The 22,409-nt window shown below is 43.5% G+C and overlaps 1 protein-coding gene across 1 annotated transcript; it reads left to right on the top strand.

Moving 5' to 3' along the window:
* Window positions 1–896: 896 nt before the first annotated feature.
* On the top strand, window positions 897–21,835 carry Gemin8 (gem nuclear organelle associated protein 8). Its single transcript, XM_006973194.4, has 4 exons — window positions 897–1,023; window positions 9,268–9,306; window positions 11,644–12,100; window positions 20,864–21,835. Exons 2-4 carry the CDS (start codon window positions 9,304–9,306, stop codon window positions 21,118–21,120), a joined length of 717 nt encoding a protein of 238 aa, XP_006973256.1. The 5' UTR covers window positions 897–1,023; window positions 9,268–9,303; the 3' UTR covers window positions 21,121–21,835.
* The last annotated feature ends 574 nt before the right edge of the window (window positions 21,836–22,409 follow it).

Genomic DNA, 22,409 nt, shown 5'->3' on the forward strand with positions numbered 1-22,409 from the left:
TAATCCAGGGCATCAGGCATGCTAGGCAAACATTCTGTCAATTGACCTATACCACTGCCTGGTAGAAAAGATTGCTTAAAATTTGAGATAGTTAAGCCAGACTTGGTGATACATGCCTTTAATCCCAGCACAGAAGGGGCAGGTGAATCTCTTGTGAGTTCAAGCCAGCCTGGGCTACATGGTGAGTTTCAAGCCAATTAAAAGTGAGATTATGTCAACAACAACTAGATACTTTACATTCTTGTCTTCAATATTAACTCTTTAAAATATACTATGGAATTTACTTCAGCACATCAAAAACGCTCACATTTCAATATCTCAAAGCCACATGTGCCTAGACGCTTTAAGACAATGCAGACACAAGATATGGCACATTTTGCCAAATATTTCCACTCATACTTCTAGTAGTTTATATCTGTTATTAAGGCATCTCCTGCGACTCTAGCAGGGCGTGTACTGCGGATGATTATGACAGAACTGTTGGTACTTTTTTTGTCTGAGGTAGTGCACCGTCTATCAGGCTAGGTACAAGTTAAGGTTGAAAAATAGCAGACTGAGGCAGTTAAATACACAGGGCTCAGATCTGCGTGAATCTATATTTTCAAAGCAGTAGCATTTCCCACCCTCCATTTTAGTTAAGTAGGAAGAAAGTGAACGCTAAAGAAAACAGAACAAAAATGGGAGCTAACGGTCCCGCTTCGGCTCTGGCTGCGCCCTGGAACCCAATAGGCACTCAGTTCTCGGCCGGGACCGCCCTCTAACCGCCTTTGCCACTCCCGGACAGGCGAATTTCCTTCCCGCGCCGCCCTCAGGCTCTCAGGAGCCCCGGACGCGAGGTGACGTCAGCGGCCAAGGCGGGACTTCCGTCCTCCTGGACCCGAACCGGAAGCGCGTTCCTAGTTGTCCAGGCAACACCTCCCTCCCTCTTTGTGTCTCCTCTCCCCCCCACCATACCCCCCCTTCGCCGAGAACTGGGCCCGTGGTTGCCCACCGCCTGAGATCTGCAAGCTGCATGCCCACGAGGTGACTTCGGGGACTGATGGGTTGCTTTGGGGGAGTAAGGGAGTAGCCTGGACGCCCCAGCCTGGAGTACTGTCTTGGCGGTGATGTTGTGGCTCTAATTACCGTCATCCGGCGGCACGAGGTGGTTGGAGAGACCCATGAGAGTTCCAAACTCTAACGTATTGTTTAAAGAAGCCTGGTTCTAATTTATGCTCTCAACCCCATCGTGCTTCCTAATCCTTGGATGCCTGCTAAGAATTCTGATGCTCAAGCCCCCACCTCAGACAATTTCCAATCCAAATCTTTAGAAGTGAGGCACAAGCATGGGAACTTTTTTTAAGTTGTGATTCAAATGTGTAATTCCAATGTGCTGTAAATCATCGTTTTGCAGTAGGTCTATAGGTGAATTTGATTTTGCCTATCCAACCCTAGCTTGGGACACATCCTTGGAAGGATGTCTAAGATATTGGCTCCTTTTTTTTTTTAAAGTTTTCTTTCATCTCCCTTGCAGCTTTGAGCTCTGTAGGTCAGGGCTCTCAGTGGAAATTACCTAACAGGCAAGTTCATAGTGAAGTGTATAATCCCCTCTGTTGACTGCTGCACTGGGAAAGTATACAAACTAAAGTTGCAGAGAGACATTTTCATTCTAAAACGATTTTACCGCTGGCAGAGAAATATTTTGTGTTTTTTAAAATCCAACGTTTAAGGAGAAGTTGAGATAAGACGGACTGCAGGAAATTAAACATTGCTGAAGTATAGCTAGATAAGAGAGTTCACAATCACAATACAGAACATTCAGAATTACTTCTTTACATAGGAAATCCACTGATAAAGCACTTGGACAGTGAATGCAAATTATAACTGTTTGATTATGGCCAGATAAATTGAAAATATATTAATGTATTTAAATGTACTGCTGAGAACATTTGGAGCTTTTTACGGTTTAAGTTACTGCACCCTTAATAATTTGGGGGAGCAGAGGTAGGAGAGAATATTATCAGGATACAACAGACAATTTCAACAATTCCAGTAGCCTCCAAAGGCAGGAGATAATACCTGTTATTCTCTCTGTTGGAAGAAAAATGGGATGGCCAGGTGGTGGTGCACACACCTTTAATCCCAGCACTCAGGAGGCAGAGGCAGGTGGATCTCTGTGAGTTGGAGGCCAGCCTGGTCTATAGAGTAAGATCCAGGACAGGCACCAAAACTACACAGAGAAACCCTGTCTGGAAAAATTAAAAAAAAAAAAGGAAAGAAAAATGGGAACTCTAAAAGGAATAAATTGTAGGATCCATTCCTCCAAATAAGTGCCCAGAGCAAGTACAGTATTCAGAAAAAGAAATTAGCATGGAATTTTTAGGAATATGTTTCTTTCTATAGAAAGAAATTTGAAATAAGTCTGTGGAAATCTAAAAGTGGCTTTAACTGCTTAAACTAAAGATTTTTCACTGCTGTCCCAGTTGTTTGGAGTGTGTGCTCTATTGGGCCCCCATTCTTTCATGGTCACACTAGGCTATGTTGTATGAAAGACACATGCTTGAAATGGAACGAACGCCATCTGTTTCTTTTGAACTGGATTCTCATTGCCCATCTCTGTTGTCCCCGTTTTCTGTTCTCCTGTTGCCTGTGATGTTCCTGACTCAGTACCCTGCTCTTTCATGGCCTCGTAGTTCATTTCTGATTGACACTTGCCACATAAGGGTTCAGTGGACTTGCAAATAAAACCATTCACAAGTGTTTACCACCCTGGCTGGGAAATTAAACAATGCCTTTCTGTGGGTGGAATGTGATTTGTATGGGGGGGAGAGGGGCAAGAGCTGTTAACTATCTCCTTTCAGTCTTCTTCCCTACTCCCCACGCCTTCCTCGTGACAACACTTACTGCCGCGCCCAAACAAATGTAAACCTGGGCTTGAGAGAGTGAAAAGGAATTAAATAGTACTTGTCTCCCTCCATCTTCAGCTTTAAAGGGGGCTGTTACAGACGGAAACATAGTAAGATGTGTGCCTGTAAGCAGGCCCCGTGTCCAGCTAAAGATGGACTTTGGGGGGCTGGCCAGGTGGCTCAGTGAGTAAAGGCACTTATCACCAAACCTGACACATGCACACAGTCAACAAATGTTCTTGTTTTTAAAATGGAGCTTGGAGTTATGCCATCTTTAGTGTCTAAATGACAGAGTAGGGACCATACAAAGCCGTATTAAGAAATCCATGATGTGCTCAACCAGCTACCACAGCCAGCTAGGGGTGGCATGGAGACACCCAGAGTAGGAGGCAGGCTGCAAACTGTCAGAAGTCGGCATGTTATTAATTTTCCTCATTGAGCTAACTGTTGGTATTTGTGCGATTGAAAGGCATCTCTGATGGGGTTCACATTATATGTTCATTCAAGCAGAGTTCTTAGAATCACATGGGACTTAACTTCCGTTACTCGGGGCACCTTCATTTGCTTTGTTTTAGTCTCCAGCATACTCCTCCTTTGTGGCAGTGTGTTCTGAGGGTCTTAATTACATCCCCAAACTATCAGTCTGGCTCGGAGCCAAATTGGTGGGAGCCTCAATAGGAAAGTGTTGGTCCTCCAGGCTGTACCCACACAAACTAATCCAATAACTGATTTTAACTATCTTCCTTTGCAAAAGTGAAAGCAGATGAGCTTGCACGGGTTTAATTTTCAAAATTGTATGAAAGGAAGAAAAGGCAGAAAGAAAATTCCTGTTCTAGATAGAATACACCATTATAGTTTTGGAGGGACTTTGTGGTCTTCACTCTCTGGTTGTCATCCTATATTTATAAGAAATATATTCCTGAAGAAAGGAAGTCTGTAAATATGCAATAAAAAGAATACATACTTTCAACAGAGTTTTCGATAAAGCACTGTAGGTGCTTTCAACAAAGCAATTTATATGTGGAGTTTTTTAGTAATTTAATGGAAATAGTCACATTTTATCTGTGGAAAAATGACAAAGCTTTTAACTGTTGTTCTTCATGCATAGTTATGCATTTAAAATTATATCGTTCAGAGCAAGCAAAGACTGCAGAACAAATGGGTTATTTGGGTGGATTTGTTTGTTTGTCTTTGTTTTTTTTTTCCTTTTTTCTTTCTTTCTTTTTTCTTTTTCTTTTTCTTTCTTTTTTTTTTTTTTTGCCTTAGAAAGGCTGTATGGGAAAATATATCATTCAAGACTGGGAGGCTCTGTCTAGTCTGTAGGCCTCAGCAGTGTTTAGTGAATGACCTCAATGCTGGTGTGGTTTTTTTCCTCCCTTCTTTGGTGGTTGAGGACAATGAATGGTCTCTGTATTCCCCAAAGCTCAGCTGGGTGGTGACCATGATGCCATTGTGTTGGCTGTGGAGGGCTGCCCAGTTTGCAGAGCTGTGGATCCGGCCTTCCCTGACATTGCCAATCCCTTTTCTCTCAGTTCTACCAGCCCTTCAGAAGGAAACTTGTTCTGTCCCTGGAGGCTTGTTCCAGAAGGGAGTAGGAGAATTGGGGCGGGGGGGGGGGGGGGGGGGGGAGGCGGCGGGAGTGGGGGGCGTGAAAGGTAAAATGGAAGACTTTAAGACCCGCTGCGGGGCCCCTCCCCTCCCGTACACTTGCTTCTCTTGAGATGAGAATGCTGTAATGCCTGGCCATGTTGCAGAGTTGGCTTTGCCAGGGATGCCAAGTTATTATTATTAAATTCTTAAACCAGCTTTAAAAATGTTACCAGACTCATTTGGAGAGGAGGTGTTTTTAGGAACACATGCCCATTTGCAAGAAGACTGTGTCTGTCTACTCAAAACCCTGCCAGACCTGCTTCTTCCTGTTGCTGTCTAGCATTGGCAAGTTAGCTGTCTACGTCAGAAATCATGGGCCTCCCCATGCTTTCTACTGGTCGATTGATACTATTTCACTGGTCTCTTTTGTTATCGCTTTTTAGAAAAGATTTATTTATTTTTGTTTTACATGTATGGGTGTTTGGCCCGCGTGTATGTAAGTGCACTACACCCAAGGAAGCCAGAAGACACATGGGATTCCCCTGGAGCTGGAGTTACAGATGGTTGTGAGCTCCTATGTGGGTTCTGGGAATCGAACCCATTCTCTGCAAGAGCAGCAAGTGCTCTTAACCCCTGAGCCATCTCTGCAGCCCTTGTTGGTGCTTTTAATTAAGTCTTTCAATATCTATGAAGAGCTTTAATAAATGTTCCGATTTCCTTACTTATTCATGGAAACATTTTTCTTCTTTTGCCCCAAATAGTAGGAATCACTTAGCAAGATTAGAGTTGATGCTAATTTCTTTCTTGTTTCTGCTAATCTTATGTAGAGCCTAATAATTTGTGAAATATATAAGAATTACATGATTCCTCCACTGACTTCCAAGTAGAAAGTGAAGAACATTTGGAATGCTCAATATAATAGGGGTAGAACATAATATTATCATATTAACCTAAAACTGTAGTCAACAGGATGCTAGGAACTGATTTTAATGTTTTAAAAATGTGGGAGGGGGCTTGTTTTGTTGGATTTTTTAAGCAAACATGAACATTATGTAAAAATGATTATATGTGGCCCACAACCCTAAAATATTTCCTGCACCTTTACTGAAAATGCTAGCATAAAATATGAAGAGTAATACTAGAAATACTGAGCTAATAACTATATAAAGCTCAGTGCAGATTGCTATTCCTTCAGCGTGTTTCTCTGTGCTTTATCTTATTTGAGTTTTTTTTTTTTTGTTTTGTTTGGTTTGGTTTTGGTTTTGTTTTTTAAAGACAGGGTTTCTCTGTGTAGTTTTGGTGCCTGTCCTGGATCTCGCTCTGTAGACCAGGCTGGTCTTGAACTCGTGGAGATCCACCTGCCTCTGCCTCCTGAGTACTGGGATTAAAGGCATGCACCACCACCGCCTGGCCTTATTTGAGTTTGAAAGATTAATTTGTAAATGCAAATCTTCAAACTCTTCAGAATTATTCATTTGAATATCTATAGGATCTTGGGGATCCTAACATTAAAAGAACATGGTTTGGGAATTCAGGAAGGAAAAGTATCAAAGCCTAGGGTGATGTGAGCATTTCTGATATCCAGCCCCACTGACACTACTCTGAAGGATGGCAGGCAGCAATTTGATTTTAAGTATTCCAGTGACCAAAACGAATTGAATTCCTCTTCTACTTGGTATTCAAAACCAAACAAAATTGCTAGCGAAGTTCCTATGGTCCATCATTGACATAAATTGTCTCTTTCCTTTATGGCCTAAGTCTTCAAAGTGTCTGGTAGCTGGACCGGGTTTAGAACTCTGTAGAGTGCTTGCTTAGCTTGCACAGGGACCATTGCTCTCCCCTCAGCATGAATGACAGAATTTGATTAGTTATCTTAGGTTATCTTCTAGGTGGTGAGACACCAGGCTCAACATGAACCATTTCTGGTTGGGAAGCTAAAACTCAATTTCTTTTGTGAGCAAAGATGGTTTTCCTGGCGTCTGGCTTGCAGAAATGCTTAGAGTGAGCATAGTATCACTACAACCCTGCTACCTAATTATTTGTTGAACCCAAATCATAAGCAACCTCTGTGCAAACTAGAACCCGTTTGAAGCCCCTTTTAATCATAGCCATTGACATTTTAGCTGCTGGGAAAATGTCACTAATTCCCCTTAAACCTCTTCAAGGGTTACCTGCTCTCCCACACTACCTAAACATCTAGCTGTAGCAGAAGAGCCTCAGCTGTCTCATAGATTTTCAGAATGTGCTAGTACCTTTAAGGCCAGATTGGATCTTCCCAATTATAAGTCGAAACAAGATTTGACCTATAATAAATGTTCATTCACAATGGGGTTTATATTACATTTGAGATTATCAGACTTGACCCGCTTCTGTCATTTGTAAGGCATGGAATGAAGTCTAGATCCCAAGCAGTTTGCTTTGTTTTACTTTTTTTTTTTTTTTTTTTTTTTTTTTTTTTTTTTTTTTGGGACACCTATATAGCTCAGGCTGGTCTGGAACTTGCTAATGTAGCCAATTCTGGCCTCAGACTTTCTATTCTGCTTCAGACTCGTGAGAACTGAGATCACAGGCATGTACTACCTCGCCACACCCAACTAAGAGATGCAAAGCTCTTTATTTCCAGATGACACATGCTGACTCTTGGACTTTTCGTATTTAATTCCTATGCTCTTTGTTAACCTAGAAAACAGATTTGATTAAGACACTCGTTCACTAGCGTTCACATCGATGTCATTGTGGGCTGCCGGCACTGAAAGCTCTTCAGGCTTCATTGATGGAAATATGAAAGCTGGCTTTAGTGAATTAGCCACTTACAGGCTTCCTTGCAGTTGAGCACTTAGGTGTGCACTGATTTCTACCATAATTGCATTTGCATTTTATTTTGTTGGATGGTAACATACCCAATTACGGACTATTTTCTATTTCCTCCGTAGCCCATAAAGAGCATTAGCTGCTAGCTGTGTTTCCAGGAAATGGACCCTGTTTGAAACCTTTAAATTAGAGTTGAAAAGATCAATTCGGCTCACACCCTTACTGCATTTGATAACTTTCTCTCGGTTTCCATCCACTGCCTGTGTGCATATCCCTGAATGCAGGGAGGTATGTGTGTTTAAGAGAAGTCTGCAGAAGGTCATGGCGACCCTCTTAGCAATGCCCTACTTGAAAGCTTGTTACATTTCATTATGAATGATTCTCTCTAAGATAAATCTGAAAGCAAGGATAGACAATGTGACATCTTCGTTTTTTAACATACCCATGAAAACATTTCACTGAAGTCACAAAATAGGTCAGCTTGATTTTGAATAGTTTGGGGCTTTTTTGGAGTCTTGTCTTCTAGTTAAGTAAGACAAATGGGGTTTCTTTAGGATCTGATTTCTAAAGGTTCTAAAAACTTAAGTATCACATTGTTTGTGTTTTTGTTTCATACGATCTTAAAGTTATGTGCATTTTAAGATTTTTTTTGTTTAATTGTTTATCTGTTTGTTTGTTTTGACACAAGATCTCTGTAGTCCAGACTGACCTTGACCTCATGATAATCCTCCTGCCTCAGCCTCCCAAGTTTTGGAATTACAGGCATGTACCACCACGCCTGATGCAACTATTTTAGAAGTACTTTCTGGTGTTGCCAGACATTTTAGAAACTCTAACCAAGGAGAGGAAATTAACTTTTAATTCATTATTTGTGTGTGTGTGTGTGTGTGTGTGTGTGTGTGTGTGTGTGTGTGTGTGTGTGGTGTGGTGTGGTGTGGTGTGGTGTGGTGTGGTGTGTACAGGCCAAGGTCAGAGGACAACTTGTGGAAACCTTTGTCCACTGTGAGTTCCAGGTCATCAGTCTTGTGTGGTAAGCACGTCTACCTGCTGAGCGGTCCCAACCGCCCGAACCTTTATTTTAAATGGCTTGTAAAAGATGTGCAGGTGGGGCTGAGACCTCACTTTCTAGGTAGGTCATTCAATGGATGAGTGAGTGGACACAAGTACACCGGTGGCTAGGTAGTAGGAAAAGGAACAGTGCTGCAGGGCAGAGCTCTCGGGCAGAAGCTGTTAGATCAGGCCATGCCTCGGGAGCCTCCTGCAAGGAAGCAGGATGATTAGGGAAAGAATATCCTATGAAACCAAAACCAAAGTGGAGACTGGAGAATCCTCTTGTTTGAAGAGGCTTCTACAAGTCCCAAACTTAAGGCAAGACCTAACAGAGGCTTCCAGTCAGTCAGAAAGATAGTCTCCTCTCATGCCTCAAGATTGGGCTGGCAAGATGGCCCCGTGGGTCACCTGATAACCTGAGTCAATCCCGGAGCCCACAGGTAAAAAGAGAACTGACTCACTCACATGTGACTTGCACACACACATGCCGTGGCAGACACAGCACACCACATACATAATAAATAAGAAATAAGTGTTCAGAGGAAAAAGAGAAACCAAAGTTATTTTAAATAGACATTAATTAGCCTGTGCTTAAAACTAGTAAAATAATATTGTAAGCTTGAAGCCCATGCTCCATACATTATTTGTATACACATACTAAGTTATGTAGTTATTTTTATAGACTTTTCTTTCAGTAAACAAGTAGTTGAATACACGACCAGGCATGGTCCTTTGACTCAGTTATACCTAAGGGGATTGCTCTTCCCCAGACCACAAGGTCACAAGCCAGATGACAGGTTCTTGTTGCATGAAGATCAGGCGTGATGCTGGCAAGCGGCAACCTCTTATGAGCTGTTCTGAAGACCATGAAGTAGCTGTGACTGTCTTACAGCAGTGCTGATGAAATGTTCTTACTGTGTTTGTCTTTCAGGGCCCACTTGGACATTGGCTGTCAGAGATAGCAGCAATGGTAAGGTTCCCTAGTCTTCTTAGGAATTTGGTAAAGTTAGTCTTTCTTGACCTCTGGGATGGGGACAGAGCTCCGTGGTAGAGCACGTGCCCGGCATGCACGGCACCCTTTGTTCAACTCTAGCAGTCCTCGATGGCCCGTTTTACAATGCTGAGCCAAGGAAAAGGAGTCCGAGTATCACAGATCCAAACACTCAGAGTCCAAAGGTGTTTGTACTCCAACACAACACACTACCTATTTCAGATTTTGAGGTAGTGAAGATTGTGGATTTCCAGTGAAAAAAATATATATGCAGACATTCCAACCGCCACTGAGATCTGAAACACTTCTGGCCCCAGCATTTCAGATAAGGGACACTCAGCCTGTCTATCAGACAACTAAAAATTAAAGCACCATCTTCTACGTCTTAGATATATGTCTCAGACATCGAGGAGTGGAGTAAGCCAGAAGATTAGTAGGAAACAAGAAAAGGAACCAGAGGCTAGTGTGGTCATTAGAATTGGCAGGCCATTTCTAACTTGGCGCTAGTGCAGATAGCCAAAATGACAGATGTCAGGAACTTTTTCTTGTCTTACAAAAAACAAAAACAAGCAGTAAAGTAGAAATGGGACTAGTTGGGAAGAACAGCATTAGGAGTAGGGGGGGTGAAAGAGGGTAATGGGGTGAATACGATCAAAATACATTACGTACAAGTATGAAGTTGTTGTCCTTGAAACTGTTATTACATATACTAATAGAAACTTAAAATGAACTCTTACTAGAAATATTGTGAATCATATGGAAACATTTTTAAAGAAAACATTATTTGTCTCTGTCCTCAATGTCATGGTTTCTTTTCCTATTGTTATGATAAAATACTCAGATAAAAGCAACTTAAGGGAGAAAAAAATAATTTTGGCTCCCAGTTCAGAGATCCAATTCATCATGGCAGTAATGTTGCATATACAGTCAGGAGCATGGGGTGATGAATGCATGCTTCTGTTCCATTTATACAGTCTAGAATCTTTGCCAGGAAATGGTGCCACCTACTGGACAGGTCTTCCTGACTCAATTAACATAAACAAGATAATCCTCCCCCCCCCCAGGAGAATCTAAAGCTGCCTCTCAATTGATTCTAGATCCTATGGTGTTGTCAACATTAACCATCATATCATATAAGACTCCATAACCTTCAGCTATAGTCCTGTGGGTAACTTAGGAAATATATTTGCTCCCTGGCATGGGTACAAACCTATTTTACACTCTTTCTTTCTTTCTTTCTTTCTTTCTTTCTTTCTTTCTTTCTTTCTTTCTTTCTTTCTTTCTTTCTTTCTTTCTCTCTCTCTCTCTCTCTCTCTCTCTCTCTCTCTCTCTCTCTCTCTCTTTCTCTCTCTCTCTCTCTCCCTCCCTCCCTCCCTTCCTCTCTCTCTCTCTCTCTCTCTCTCTCTCTCTCTCTCTCTTTCTTTCTTTCTTTAGCTTAGTAGCATCCTCATGGAAAGTAGGTATTCTGTAGATTAGTGTAGTGGTTTGAATGAGCAATGTTCCCTCTAGACTGATGAACACTTGATCCCCAGTTTGGTGACACTGTTTGGGGAGGTTATGAGAGAGTGGAGCCTTGCTGCAGAAAGTACATCACTTGGAGGGGGCTTTGAGAATGTATAGCCTTGTCCCACTTCCAGTTCACTCTCTCCTTCAAGTTTATGGTTGAAGATGTGATCTCTCAGCTTTCTGCTCAGGCTCCTGTGTCTGCTACTTGCTGCCATACCTCCCAGCTGCAGCGCAAATTCTAATTGGTCTTAAGAATAAAAAACCGGAGTCAGATAGCAGGGTGAAAACTGAAAGATCAGAGAGGCAAAACAGCCAGCCACTGGAAAGACTTCTTACCTCTGACGAAATCCTCAGACTGAAGGGAGCCAAGCTCCTCTCTCCACCCCTGCCTCATCACTTCCTGTTTTCTCCTCCCAGCCCTGGGATTAAAGGCATGTATCTCCCAAGTACTGGGATCAAAGGCCTGAGATCCCAAGTGCTGAGATTAAAGGTGTGTGCCGCCACTGCCTGGCCTCTAGTGGCTAGCTCCCACACTGATCTCCAAACAAGCTGTATTTGTTAGAGCACAAACAAAGCACCCGGCCATAATGGACTCTAACCCTTTGAAAGTGCAAACCCCTCTTTAACACTTTCTTCTATAAACTGTTCTTGCTTCTGTATTTTTATCATGGTAACAGAAAAGTAACTGATAACACTCAGTAAATAGCTGTTGGTTAGTTGCTTAAACATTTGAAGATTCTCTAAAGGATGAACCATGTCTGTCTTATATGTCCATTTGAAGTCTGTCTTATATGTCCGTCCATTCCATAGACATCAAAATGGAGAGCTACTGCATCTTGGTATTCTCACCCAGTCTATGCAAGATACTGGCGACATTATCATCATGCAATGTTTTGGATGCGAAGCCACCAGAATGCCTACAGAAAGTCCCGGGATTCCCATTTCATGTCCCCGTGGTTCTCCCCTCATGGAGTTCTTCCGTGGAACTCTCTTGCTTATGAGGCTAGGCATCCGTGGAATGTTCAAGGCCAGCACATGGCCTGGCAGGAGCCTCCCTACAGTGTTTCACATCTCCAAAGCACTGGGCAGCCTCTGTGTGATAGCAGTAGAACCCAGGCCTCCGCAAGAGAAGATGAAGCCCTGCATGAAGACGAAGAGATGGAGTCCGATTCAGATAACGAAGTAGAATGCGACTTGAGCAATATGGAAATCACCGAGGAGCTCCGCCAGTACTTTGCAGAGACCGAGAGGCACCGAGAAGAGCGGCGTAAGTTTCAGGCCTGTTGCCTTGTACTCTTTCCACTGCCCTGACATTTGCATGTGCTTTCTTCTCTAACACATCAGGTTATTTTAGAACTTTTCATTTAGGTCCAGTGAATAATCTAAATCTAGTCCTGAGCCCAGAAAAACTATGCTGATGTTGTACCTGAGTTATATTGGTCCTCAGAGTTTTTATATAGGACTGTTCATTTGAGTTCCTAATAATACCTCTGCCATTTTTTGTTGAGCATTAGACACTGAACCAGATAGAACGTGTATGTGTGTACGTGTACATGCCCTCTCTAATCCATGCAGCAGTCCCTCAAGGCATGGGACTCATTTCACAAATGAGAAAAGTGAGGCTTAAGGAGGTTAATGACACAGCTACTCATTTACTGTTAGGATTTAACTCTTCCAGACTGCACTCTACCATGCATCTTTCCCTCGGCCATGCTTCTCCTTGACACTGCTAGGTTTCCCAAATACTGCACTATGAATCTGAACCCTTTTCAGGGCCGCAGCTCAGAGCTGGTCCTATATGTAGAGTCAGTGTGAACCTACAGAGAATAACAAAATGCCTCGCACGTACAGCTTTCCTGTTTGGTCCATACTACAGGTTAGAGCATTGCAATACAGGTCTTACCACCGTACATCCAAAAGCAGGACTTCTTCTGTTTAGCATTGCCAGTGTTCACTAGACCATTTATTATTGTTATAAGTTCCCTTGAAAATTTACAGACATTTCTTTCCTGTTAAAACCAGTATTCAGTCTCAATACACCTTTCAGTAGGGTCTCATTGTGTATTTTATGCAGAATTTTCATTTGGTTGGTTGATTGGTTGGGTTCTTAAAACAGAGCCTTCCTTTAGGGCCCAGGCTAACCTAGAACTTATGATCCTCCTGCTTCAGCCTCCTGAATCCTGGGAGTAAAGATATGCACCACTGAGGCCAGCTCCTTGCCCAGAGTTTTCTAATAAACAGAAACCTAGGAGCTTCAAAGTAGGAAAGTTTCATTTCCATTTTAAAATATCTGTGCCCTCTTAACAATAGATTAGCATTTATCGATCCCCAGTGGATGAGGAACTGAGCAGCAGATTTGGATGAAGTATTATTTCCTTTAGTGAGTCTTCACTAAACCATTTGTTCTGTTGTTTTTACCCGTTTTCTTCTGATTAAACTGTTGATTTCTTTGATGCATATTAGAAAATATATCCAGGGGCTAGATTAATGGCTCAGCAGTTAAGAGCACTGACTGTTCTTCCAGAGGACCCAGGTTCCATTCCCAGCACCCGCATGGCAGCTCACAACCACCTGTAACTCCAGTTCTAGGGGATCCAATGCCTTTTTCTCACCTTCAGGGACACAAGACATAAACATGATGCCCAAACGTATATGCAGGCAAAACACTCATGCATATTCAATTAAAAAAGAACATGTATCCAAACAACTATATGAAAACAATACTTTGTGTTTTGCACAAAGTACATTTTTTTGTTATGTTTATTTAGTTATGGGGGGACTACAGGTCAGAGGACATGCTTGCCGGAGTTGGTTCTCTCCTTCCACCATATGGGTCACAGGATTTGAACTCGTCATTGGTCTTGATGATAAGTGCCCTTACCCACCAACCCATTTCATGAGGCCCATAGAGTACATTTCTTTCCTTGATCCCCAGAAATAAATTTTAACTTTTCTCAAAATTCATAGAAAATGGTCATTAGTCTAATTTAAGACATATACCACAAATGAAGAGGTAAGGTGTTGGAGCATGTTCACCTGTACTTGTAACACTGTGAGTGTTACACTGCATGTGTTAGATAGAGAACATAGGATTTTGTAAAATATTACTGCCAAAGAAAGGCATATCTGGATTTTGTTTTGTTTTTGGAGACAGGCTTTCTCGGGGTAGCCTCAGCTGTCCTGGAACTCACTCTGTAGACCAGGCTTGCCTTGAACTCATAGAGATCTGCCTGCCTCTGCCTCCTGAGTGCATAGAGTACAACTACCCTGCTGCATATCTGAATTTTTAAAACTTAACATTTCAGAAGTAGTCAGCCACCGTGAGTTAGACAGCCCATCGTCATCAGTGAGTTGTTACATACAATTGTTCAGCCTGGACTACCACATGTTCTTGTCTGTGTCGTCTACCCTTCCCAGTTAAATGACGCAAAACATGAAGTAGGATAAGGAACCCCGGAGGGGTTTATGGAGATGACTCACCTGATAAAGTGCTTCTCTCACAAGTGGAAAGACCAAGGATCATGGCCTGGTACTGACACAAAAACTGGCCAGCCATGACATCTACCTGTAACCCCAGTACTTGGGAGGCAGAGATTTGATCCCCAGGGCAAGTTGGCTTTCTAGAGTGGCCTTCCAGGCAGCTCCAGGTTCATTGAAAAGACCCTGCCTCAATAAAAAGAAAGTTTTTAAAGGTAGAGAGCAGTCAAGGGAGACCCCCAACACCGACCTCAGGCCTCTGCGGGCACTCTCGTACACACAAGTTCTGAAGATACGGCTGTAGCTCGGTGCTAAGGTAATTGCCTAGCATGTGCATCCCCAGCAGAGCAAAAAGAAAAAACTCCTTTTGTGTGTTGGGAGCATCTATGCTTTCCATTATGTTATGTCATCCTTTCCTCTTAACATACTTCCTCCAAATATTACTTATGAGAAAATAGACACTTGCAACATTTTAAAGGTCAGCTGTAGTTTCAGTTATTAGGAAAAATATGTTTAGCTTTCAGAAGGGGAAATTTTAGTCCATAAATGGCCATTAATTGAAACTGCATGATTATTTCCCTGATACTTAGAAGGAACATGAATGAAAGTTAACATCCCCCATAGGAAAGAAAGCCCTCCAAAACAAATATTGCCCCTGTGGTCTTGGTGCCAGTCAGGTCTTTATTAGATGTGATTCAAGGGTGATTGTTGGCTCAAAACAAGGACGTGTTCTCAGAGAACATGGTATTCTTAAATGAAGTTGAAATAAAATCCTATTTCAAATGAACTATATACAGCCACCACACAGTTACTGTTACAAACAAGTGCTAGAGCCAGTGTCCATGTACTAGAAGGATGGCCGTTAACAGGTAGCTGTGGAGAAATGGAGCATGCTCTAGACTTTGACCAGTACCATCTGTTGGGAATGAGAGAAAAGGTAAGTTCACTTGGTGCTTAGACTACTGTGGTATTTTTACTAAAGAGCCCAGGTGTGTTTGTGCATCTCATTGGAAACATTGGCTCCATTATGTTCTGTGTATCCCATTCAGAGGGGTTCCTCTGCTGTGTCCATAGACAGTGCACTGAAAACCCACCACTTCCTCCCTGGGTCTAGAAAACCTAGAGCATATAGCAAGGCTTATAGTGCAGTGTTCCTGAGCTGTTTGGTTTAGGTAATGTGATTAAAGTATGAAATCACCCTGACTGTGCACCATTCCACCGTCTGGATTCATCTCATCAGTACAGATGTTCAGAAGGAAAAAAAAAAGCAGCTATCGAGATGATGGATGTGGAAGGTCAGAGAAAATGGAAGGGGCTGGGTAAATGCACTTTCCTTGTAAAAGCTGAAATGGTGATTGTCCACTAACATCAGGGTTCCATTTAACGTGGAACAGTGGGCACAGAATGAGGAGACCACTCAAGCGACTCTGCTTGGCAGGCACCTGTGTTTCGAATCTGTTGCTGATGAGCCAGAAGGGCATTCTTAATGTATTCAAGTTTGTGCTGTCCCTTGGCAGGGCTGTCATCATTAACTTTGGCACCATAGCAGAACATCTCATCGGAAAGACATGCTAATCTTAAAAAAATGAGGGGAAATAACATTCTTTAATACTCATTATTGTAGTGCTTTGTCTCTCAAACTGTTCTGCCTTTGAGCTAATTATCTGTGGAATATTTAATGAGTATTTTCCTGCTGTGTAGAATTTCCCTCAAGTCCAAGGAGCTTCCTGTGGTTATTTTTTCCCATTATGGATTGTAATTCTACGTTAGTAATATCTCTTTTTTAAAATCATATTTAATTAGGTGTGGGGAGGTGGGGAAGGCTCTAAGAGTGTTGGTACCATGCCTGTAGAGGCCAGAGGAGCCTGGAATTACAGGCAGTTGTAAGTCCCCTGCTGTGGGTACTGGGAACCAAACCTGGATCTTCTGCAAGAGCAGTCAGAACTCTTAACCACTGAGCCATCTCATATATATGCATATAGATGCATAGACTTGAGGCAGAAACATGTCAAAACCATGTACCCTAAGCTTAGATGGAGTCCAGTGATATTTTTCCTTTAAAATATATTGCTGGTTGGAGATGGGGTATGTTTATTTTGACCCCACATGAAAATGATTGTATTTGCTTTATAGGGTTGCTGTAGAAAATTACAGAAAATTTCATGGTGAAATGCTAGAGGTTTATCTTTTCAAACCCAAAATCAAGGTATCCTCAGGGCTGCCTTCTGATAAAGCTCTAAAGCCTTGCTTCTGGCAGCTTCTGGTGTCTCCCAGCATCCCTTCACTGGGAGCAGTTTCATAGGCTCTGTCTGTACATGGCTTTCCCTGTGTGTCTCTGTGTCCTTTTCTGTCTCATGGAAGGTCACTCTCATTAGATTTAGGGTCTGCCCTAATCTCATACAATCCCCCCATTATCTTTAACTGTCTGCAAAAACCCTCTTTCCAAGTAAGCTCCCATTTTGATGCTGCGGTGGTAAGGGAAGGCTGCGCAGCCTGCTTCAGCCCTGTGTTGAAGCGGGGATGGAACTCTGAGTGCTGTTTTGATTTGTAGTTAGTAAATTCCCTTGACCAGATGCCCTTAAGTTAGTCAGGCTTTCCGTGGCTGTGACAAAATACCCGTCAACCAGGAAGGAAAGATTGATTTTGGCTCAGAGTTTCAGAAGTTTTATTCCAAGCTAATCGGGTGGAATCATGGCAGAGCATCAGGTGGAAGCAGAGAGAACATGCCTGTGCTGATGGGCTCCCTCCTGCTAAGCCTTTTATTCTCTCTGGGCCCCAGGCTTTTGAGTATCACCACCCACGTTCATGACAGGTCTTTCTTCCTTGGTTGATCATCTAGAAAAATACTCCACACATGCAGAGGTGGGCTTTACTGTATCGTAGGTGTCCCTCGGTGAGGTCATGTTGTTAATCAAGACTCACGATTAGAACCCTAGGAGAAAACAATGTTCGATAACATTGAGTGCTAGCGTTGTTTTCAATTTTAAGATGACCCAGCCTGTTAGCCATGCGAGGCAACCATTCAGCTGTCTCCAGTGTGATGTTGATGTTACTCGGCTTCAGATGGATCATTCACTATCCAGTGGTCTTGACACTTGACAAAGAAAATGACCTTGACAAAGAAAATGTGGAGGGTTAGTTAAGGATCCTTTCTTTCCTTGGCAGAAAGGAAGAAAGCAATGACTAATGAACAGACTGATTAGAGGCCTTCATGCCCCTGTCATCCAGTTCTTGGTTCTCTAAATCAGTGTATTCTAAAGCAGTAGTTTGCAGCCTTCCATATGCTGTGACTCTTGAACACAGTTCATGTTGTGCTGACCCCAACTGTAAAATTATCTTTGTTGCTACTTCATAACTGTAATTTTGCTACTGTTATGAATTGTAATGTAAGTATCTGTGCTTTACAATGGTCTTCGGTGACCCCTGTAAAAGGGTCTGGTGTCACAGGTTGAGAACCACTGTTTTATAGTATTTTCAGACACCAACTGATCATAAGTACACAGCCTGTTGGTCAGAGAGTATTTAATTTTGAACTAAATTGTTACGTCTATGATATGGCCCAGTTGCTCAAGTGCTTGCCTAAGCCTGCCCAGAGCCTGAAGATCCGTCCTCAGAACTGTCTAAACCAGGCATGGTGGCCCTCTACTATAATCCCATACCTCCGAGGTGCAGACCATAAAATGAAAAGTTTGGCGTCACCTTGGCTACATAGCCAGCCTGGGCTAAGTGAAGATCCCAGTGCTTGTTAAACACTTTGTGTCTCCCCGGGCAATCTAAGGTTACTTCAGAGTTCTGCCAGAAGAACCAGAGGTGATTGATTCCAGGACTGTGGTGGGGATGAGCCCAAGGAAAAGACAGTCCCAGGCTAGGATTCCACCCGATCTCCCACATCAAAAACACAGCAATCGATAGCAATAAGAAGCAGATGGATAGCCGGGCGGTGGTGGCGCACGCCTTTAATCCCAGCACTCGGGAGGCAGAGCCAGGCGGATCGCTGTGAGTTCGAGGCCAGCCCGGGCTACCAAGTGAGCTCCAGGAAAGGCGCAAAACTACACAGAGAAACCCTGTCTCGAAAAACAAAAAACAAAAAACAAAAAAAAAAAAAAGAAGCAGATGGAGAACAGTGTTTTTCCTTGACTCAGGTATTTGTTTGTTTGGGTTTTTTTTTATTGTTCTTCCTTTAGAAGTGAGGTCAGAGGTGAGATGGCCATTTCCCCTGGCTAACTGGGGCCCAGTTCAGTCACCGTCAAACTCCTACCAGAACTCAGGTGTAAGGGTGTAGAGTGTACATATCTCTGAGGACTGAGCAGCGGAAATGCTGATGTTTTAAAGTTGGCAGAAAGAGCAGAGTTTTGAAGCAAATTCTTGGTGACCGCCAGTTCATTTGTGCATTAGGCCTCTTACGTGCATCTTCCAGTAAAGATCAATACACATCTCTTTTCTGTGGCTTCCCGGTCTTTGGCCTTATTGTACATTACTTCCCCATGTGACAGTAAAATGTTCTAAGACAACAGTGGCCAGATATGTGTGGACAAGCCATATCTATCTGCCTGTCTATCTGTCTATCTATCTATCTATCTATCTATCTATCTATCTATCTATCTATCTATCTATCTATGTGTATGTCTGTGTGAGTGCCAAATGTGTGGGGGTGCTCTCAGAGCTCCAGACCCTTTGGAGCTCGAGTTACAGGGAAGTGTGAGCTGCCCCACTCCGGCACTCTATTGACATGCGTATCCTCTGCAACAGCAGGGTGTGCTCCCCAGGGTCTCCTCACGCAGTTCTGGCTGTCCTGGACTCACGATGCAGACCAGTGTGGTCTGGAACGCCCAGCTGTCGCCCTGCTCCTGCCTCCAGAGTGCTAGCATTAAAGGCGTGTGCCATCAGGCCTAGCTCTATCTAGTCTTAATAATGGTTTCAGGTTTGTAGAACTCCTTCTCGCCAACTCCAAGGTGTTAGTGATAAAGAACTGGATTTACAAGGGTGACTGCGAGTCGCTGTATAAATGTCTTCCCTTCACACTTGATTAGCTCACCGCTGTCTTCCCTTCCAGATACTAGCAGAGAATGGCCCAACAAGGGAAGAGTGATTTATTCCATTGTTTTATTCCCCTGCAGCCATCTTGGCTCCTTATCTTGAGGCATTCCTCTTGGTAACAATAGCAGCTACAGATAATGTGCTTTCTGCTATCCATTTCCCTCTTGACAGAGTCTCTTGCAAAATCTGTGGGAGCTGGCTCCATTTTACCCTCTGCAGCATCGCTCCGCTGACATCTTTATGTGGCTATTTACATAGGGATAAAAATTATACTATTGGGACTTGATGTGGTTTAAACGAAAGTAGAAAAGGGGCACGCATTGAATAAATGCGCATTTGACAGGGATTTACTAAATGAGTAGACTTGCAGGTTTCACCTGGGCTGAGCTGTGAAATGACAAGTGATACTCCACACCTGGAAAAGCAGATTCTTTATGGAGCAGGAAGGCACTGAGCCAGATGCAGAGAGGCCAGCCCTCGTCCATACCTCATTTGTGGTAGTAACGACTGCTTCTTGGGGGCTTGGGTAGATGCTCTGGGTAAAGCGCTTGTCATACAAGTGTGAGGATCAGAATTAGGACCTCAGCGCCTAAAGTCCCAGATGTGCGTGGCAGTCCACCTGTCATCCCAGCATTTGAGAAATGGAGCCAAGGTCTCAGGAGCAAGCTGGCTAAGCAGACTAGCTGCATCAGTGAGCTCTGGGTTCAAATGACTGAGCCTGCCTCCATATATACTCAGTGGATAGTAACTGAGGAAGACTCCTAAACATCAACCTCTGGCCTCCAAGGTCACATGTGGGCAGGCATACCACATGCGTGTGCAAAAGGAGAGAAAGGAAGTGAGGCTGGCGAGACAGACAGCTCAGTGGAGAAAAGCACTTGCCGCCGAGCCTGATAAGTGGGGTTTGATGCGCAGGACTCCCATGGTGGAGGAAAGAGAGCTGACTCCCGAGAGCCGTCCTCCGACCTCCACACATGGCACAGCGTAGGCACACCCCCAGATCGATGTAACCTTTAGAGATGTGCTTCTTGAAACACTGGACTCTGAAGGAAAACTTTCCCCCTCATGGGGGAGCATTACATGAAAGTAAACGAGGACTGCCGTTCGTGGCCCAGCAGATGACAACAGAAAGCCACGTGTTTCCATTTTTTCTCTTGTATTTTCAAGGTCTGCTGCAGAGGATTAGCAGATTGGAATGATGGCTTTCTTGGTGGCATCTTGCCGTTTCTGTCAGTGGCTAGTGGCCCCTGAGGAAGTGAACAGTGAGCTTTGTGACTACTAATAGATAATGGGAATCTGTAGGCCATGCCTCAGGATCTGAAGACTACCTCAGCTGCCCAACAGGGTCCACATTTACCATTGGGAAGGGCAACAGAAAGACCTTAGGGGCGACGGGCGGCACGTGAGTTGTAGTGAGTGGCATGTGAGTTGTCGTAGCAGTGGTGACAGCATTCATCAGACCCTCTCCCTCCTGCATGTGCATACATTTTATGGTCACGGTCTTATCCATTCCCAGGGCGACAACAGCAATTAGACACAGAGCGCCTGGAAAACTATGTGAATGCTGACCACGGCCTGTACTACAACCACCACCGGTCAGCGGAGCCCCCATCCGAGAAGCCCGGGGAGCGGCGCCAAGCGGAGATGAAGCACCTGTATGGGGACAGTGCCCCCAAGATCCTGGCCATGGAGGCTGCTGTGCAGCTGAGCTTTGACAAGTACTGTGACAAAAAGCAGCCAAAATACTGGCCTGTCATTCCCCTCAAGTTCTGAGTCCCGGGCACAGGGACCCTAGGGAATGCCTCCAGAACCCTCTTACTTTTGGATGTGTTCTCTTCATCTCTCCTGGGCGTTTTTCAGAGAAAGAGGCCCATACACTGACACAGTGGATGCAGTCTGTCAGCCACTTGGAATTCTGTCAGCAGGAGGTGTACTGTTGCCAACACAAGGAATGCCATGAAGCGATAATCATGTATATTGTACCGGCTCTTGATTTGCTCTCCAATAGTTCATTGAAATTCTTGCCTAGAGATACTGTCTAGTGGTTTGCATTTGTAATTTCCTTCTTTAAACCTTCCTGGATATCACAAAAGCCTTAAGGCACATGTCATCTTTTTTTTTTTTTGAGACTAGTTCTCATCTAGCCCAAGCTGGCCTCAAACTCTTAAATCCTCCTGCCTCCACCTCCCAACCGCTAGCTTCCAGGTATGTGCCCCATTCTGGGCTCCGATCCACATATTCTCACTGTAACCTTTTGGTTCCCTCTGAAAAGGAGGCAAGTATACAGTAAGACAAATGCCACTTGTCACTCGGCTAGCTGTCAGCCTGCATGCTCTATAAAAGGCCCGAAAGTAAATACTTTGGGCCTGGCAGGCCATGTGGTCTGTCTCGTGACTGCCTAGCCCTAACTTTATAGCATAAAAATGGCCAAGGATACTGAGTAAACAAGTGGATGTGACTCTATTCCAATAAAACTTTATTTGTAAAATACAGGCCATGGACTGGATTTGATCTACATCTGCTGCTCTAACACAGTGAGAATCACCCATCTGACATTATTGTTATCTTGTTTTCTGTCCAGAGCTTGGATGTCAAGCAGAACTGGTAGCAAGGAACACTCATTCCCCAAATCTGGTCACTCTTGTAGCCTCTTTGGTTGTCAAAATGCACAATTGAGCTCTTATTGCATATAGTAAGTACCAATTTGATAAGCAAATACATCGGTGAGAAGTAAATCTAAACATTGACGGAGCAGTCCATTTGTAGAAGCCAGCTGCTTTTTAAGTAAGTTATTATAGTGCATTGCGGGGGTGAGCCTGTGTTGACCTGAGAAGATTAGCACATCCATCAAAGGTTGGTGAAAAGATTTCTTATTGACATGTTTCTCCCTAGGAACACATTTAGCTTCCATCCAGCCCCTGCCCCGAGACAAACACATCCCTCTCGGCAGCCCCAGGTGTTGATTTGTTCCAGGCTCTCATTTTATTACTGGCATTGCAATTTGGGCTTAGGTACTGTGGACAGAAATCGGAATTCACTTGCCCCCAAGGTGACACATGACT

This window comes from Peromyscus maniculatus, chromosome X (assembly GCF_049852395.1).
Source record: "Peromyscus maniculatus bairdii isolate BWxNUB_F1_BW_parent chromosome X, HU_Pman_BW_mat_3.1, whole genome shotgun sequence".
NCBI lineage: Eukaryota > Metazoa > Chordata > Mammalia > Rodentia > Cricetidae > Peromyscus > Peromyscus maniculatus.

Excerpts from the sequence above, each read along its gene's own strand:
- Gemin8 (XM_006973194.4), top strand. Across the intron at positions 12,101-20,863 it reads GAGGCACCGAGAAGAGCGGC|GGCGACAACAGCAATTAGAC; the intron begins GTAAGTTTCAGG and ends ATCCATTCCCAG.